This window comes from Merops nubicus, unplaced genomic scaffold (assembly GCF_000691845.1).
Source record: "Merops nubicus isolate BGI_N331 unplaced genomic scaffold, ASM69184v1 scaffold21622, whole genome shotgun sequence".
NCBI lineage: Eukaryota > Metazoa > Chordata > Aves > Coraciiformes > Meropidae > Merops > Merops nubicus.
The window spans coordinates 33,961-38,223 of NW_008592196.1; the positions used below are offsets into that span (position 1 = coordinate 33,961).

The 4,263-nt window shown below is 36.5% G+C and overlaps 1 protein-coding gene across 1 annotated transcript; it reads left to right on the plus strand.

Annotated features, from left to right (window-relative positions):
• Positions 1 to 426: 426 nt before the first annotated feature.
• On the plus strand, positions 427 to 2,502 carry LOC103767955 (chondroitin sulfate synthase 3-like; the record flags this gene model as incomplete). Its single annotated transcript, XM_008935088.1, has 1 exon — positions 427 to 2,502. A coding segment is annotated over one exon (1,566 nt), but the record flags the coding sequence as incomplete, so codon positions are not given.
• Positions 2,503 to 4,263: the final 1,761 nt, after the last annotated feature.

Genomic DNA, 4,263 nt, shown 5'->3' on the forward strand with positions numbered 1-4,263 from the left:
AAGGACCTCTTAAAAAAAAGAATCATGAATATTGCTAGCCTTTCAGTAAGAATCTGTGCTAATAAGGATTTAGAAGTGGGTGAACATTTTAATGTTTCATGCATAGCAGTGTTCAGGCTGCACCTAGGAACTCAGAAGTATTGCCTACAGACCTTCAGTTAAATGTTTCTTTTAGTTTTGTAGCTAGATGAAGTAAAGCTCAAGGTATCTGCCTTTCTGTTTAGTTGAGAATGTTTGCTTACTGTGAACAGTACAGAAACTGAGACAAAAAACCTGTAAATAATTCCTACTGAATAGTTTAATGCTTTGTGCCTAACATAGCCATGACCTATAAGAATTGGTAATGAACAGCAGTGGCAGTGTATGTCCTTTGGGGGGTAGAAGCACTTCCACTTAATCTTTTTTCATTTCTCTCTATCTCTCCAGATGCAGCAGTTGTTCCATGAAAACTATGAACACAACCGCAAGGGTTACATTCAAGATCTTCACAACAGCAAGATTCAGACAGCCATAACACTTCATCCAAACAAAAGACCAGCCTACCAATACAGGCTGCACAATTACATACTAAGTTGCAAAATTTCTGAACTGCGCTATAGGACAATCCAACTCCATAGAGAAAGTGCCCTGATGAGCAAGCTCAGCAACAGTGAAGTAAATAAGGAAGATCAGCAACTAGGAGTGTTACCATCTTTTAGTCATTTCCAGCCACGTGAACGGGATGAAGTCATCGAGTGGGAGTTCCTCACAGGAAAATTTCTTTACTCGATGGTGGAGAACCAGCCACCCCGGCAGAGCCTGAGCAGCATCCTGCGGGCTGCACTGGATGACACCGTGATGCAAGTCATGGAAATGATAAATGAGAATTCTAGGTCTAGAGGAAGGCTTATTGATTTCAAGGAAATACAGTATGGCTACCGCAGGGTAGACCCTCTGCATGGAGTGGAGTACATTCTGGATTTACTGCTCTTGTACAAAAGGCACAAAGGAAGGAAAGTTACAGTTCCGGTGAGACGCCACACTTACCTTCAGCAATCGTTCAGCAAACCTTTCTTCAAAGAAGCAGAGGAGCTCGATGTAAGAAGCCTACTGGAGGATGCCAACACTGACACTCAATCTTTCTCTTTTCTTTCAAATTCTTTAAAGATTTTTCCTTCATCGTTTGAACACACCAAAGACATTGGGGGGCGCAATGACAAGAAAATACATATTCTTGTCCCTCTCACAGGAAGATTTGACATTTTCTCAAGATTTATGGATAACTTTGAGAAGACTTGTCTGATTCCCAGGCAGAATGTAAAATTGGCAATAATTCTTTTCAATTCTGAACCAGGCCAAGACTCCAGCAAACACATAGGGCTATTGAAAGAATATAGCATTAAGTATCCTATGGCAGATATGACCCTGATTCCTATAGCAGGAAAGTTTTCTAGAGGTTTAGGTCTTCAAATGGCCTCAGCTCAATTTGACAATGATACTTTGCTGCTGTTCTGTGATGTTGATCTGGTATTCACACCAGACTTCCTCCAGCGATGCAGAGATAACACTATTCAGGGAGAACAGGTTTACTACCCTATCATCTTTAGCCAATATGATCCGAAACTAATATATGAAGGCAACCCTCCAGCTGACAGTAGTTTTGTTTTCACAAAAAGAACTGGATTTTGGAGAGAGTATGGATTTGGAATTACCTGTATTTACAAAAGTGATCTACTTACCGCTGGTGGATTTGATACCTCAATTCAAGGCTGGGGACTTGAGGATGTTGACCTCTTTACTAAAGTGATAACATCTGGCTTGAAGGCTTTCAGAAGTCAAGAAGTAGGAGTTGTCCATATTTTTCATCCTGTTCAGTGTGACCCCAATTTAGATCCAAAACAATATAAAATGTGCTTAGGGTCCAAAGCAAGTACATTTGCCTCTACCATGCAGCTTGCTGAACTCTGGCTACAGAAACATTTGGGTGTCAGGTACAATCGAACACTCTCCTGACATCTCAGCCCTTCTGACCTTTTCAGGGGTGTTTACCTCATTATTGTTAGTATTATTTGATTTTGCTGTTGTAGTTTTAAACTCCCTTCTTGTTGTCTTCCAAAGACTGTTGACCTCAAATGTGATGAGTCTGCTCTTCACTGATGTTTCTTATACCTACAGAACTGGTGAGGTGAATTCCTTCATATTTCATTTGAATTTCAGTCAAGTCACAGCAGTCATATGATCCCATGGAGCACATCCATCATAAAAGGCTGCATCAGAATGGCTTTGGGATGCAGTATCATCTTTGATGCATTTCTCAGATTTGATGTGATACAAATATTTACTGGTGAAGGTACCACAAAAGTGCTTTATGCTTCTTCTGGGGATGGAACTCTATAAGATAAACTTGAGTTTTGTAATTTATATGAGGACTTATATGTATAAATGCTACTTTTCTTCATCTTTAGAATTTTTAAAGTAAATGAAAAACTATGATTGTACCTTTATTTAAAAAAAAAAAAATCAAAAAAAAAAACACAAAAGTTGAGGAGCTACTTGGAAATACAACTGGTACTGGCTACCAGGGTCCTTAAATGTCTTATTATAATAACAAACTCCTGATTGCTGTACACTCTTAAGTGTAAATGAACTTTATTTTCACAATGAACAGGCTTTAATCAAATGCTCATGTACAGTTTAGAAGATTTGTGAACCAACATCCTTCATTTGCAGGCAAGAAGAATCTATGACTTAACATGGCCATTTATGATAAAGCGCAGGCATACAGTATTTCAGTTTTTTTTTTTTTTTTTTTAAACACGTAATATAAGTTGCTCTTTCTCTTTTCTTATACATATTTTTTTTTACATTCCTTTCATAAAGCAGCACTTGATACAGAGTGTCAGAAGTTAAAGCTATATCTTTTTTTTTTTTTTTACATTTTCCATGAATAATGGTACTCAGTAGCAATTCATTGTTAAAATTAAAATAATTGTAGAATAATTATTTAATTTTAAAAATTTACTATTGCTGGTCAAAGTTCCTTGCCAATATATTTATGTTAGTGGAGGTTATAAAACCGTGTTAAGATTTATCTCTCTGGACAGCCTGAAGTTGTCATATTGTAGATTCACAGAGTAAAGTATTTAAAATAATACCAACATAAGAAATAATAAAATCAGTTTCTGTATTTTAGAAAAATGTTTATATAGGGTTATATATGTGCGTGTATGTGTGTGTGCGTGTGTGTATATCCCTATAGATACAGACAGAGAGTCATTTCAAAATTTGTTCCTCTTTTCAGTTCAGGAAGTGATTTGTTACAATTGTCATTTTTGCCACATGCTTGGAATGTTTCGTATTATACTGTGGCAAAAGCTCAAAGGCATCCAACAGAATTCAGCCAAACTTAAATTAATACAGTGGATGCATCTAATAACCTCAGTATACTTGATTTCAAACTATATTTCAAATAGATGTGGGCAAGAAAAAATAATCAATCATTAAATTTGAGTTTCTCAAGTTTTCAGCTGTAACTGATTTCTTCAGGGTTTCCTTTCAAAAAACATCTACGAGATTTGAATTCACTGACACGTCTAATTGTATGAAGATATCCTGATAAATTTCCTAAGGCACAAGTAGGGTGTGTAGGTCACTTATGTCTCCAATCTACAGTTTTCTCTTCTGTATTTACCATGCAAGATAAGAGACATCCCTGAAAAGGAGTGAATAAACTCAGAGTTAAAGAAGTGGCCATAGCTTTTTCTATGTGTTAAAAAAGGCTATCCCCATTGCCTTGGAGAAGGTAGTGATTGTGGTGGATAAGCACAGACAGAAGGTAATTCATGCTTGTCTCTCTTCCCTAAGGGGAGCTCCTGGCTTGTTATTCTCCTAGAGGCTCTTGCCTTCCTAGCCCAGTATTGTTAGCTCAGATATTTGGAGAAAGTAAAATTCAGTATTACTTATGGAATAATTCATGGAAACCACTCTTTAAATTGAGTGCAAAGATCATGTCTTGTTTAATAAGAAAGCCAAGAACAAGGAACATACAGTTTATTTTTATCAGTCTTGACAAACTGGTGCAACTCAGATTGTAAATTTCAAAAACTAAATGCCTTTTGATAAATGTTTGTGATGATTTCATAAACATGAAAAAAATATATGTACAAAGACATCTAAGGAAAACATTGTATGCTGGAATGTATTCCAGTGCTTATTTCAATTATTTAACTTAGTGGCCAGAAACTATTTGCTTATTTCAAAGTAAAATAGTAGATTAGAACAAGA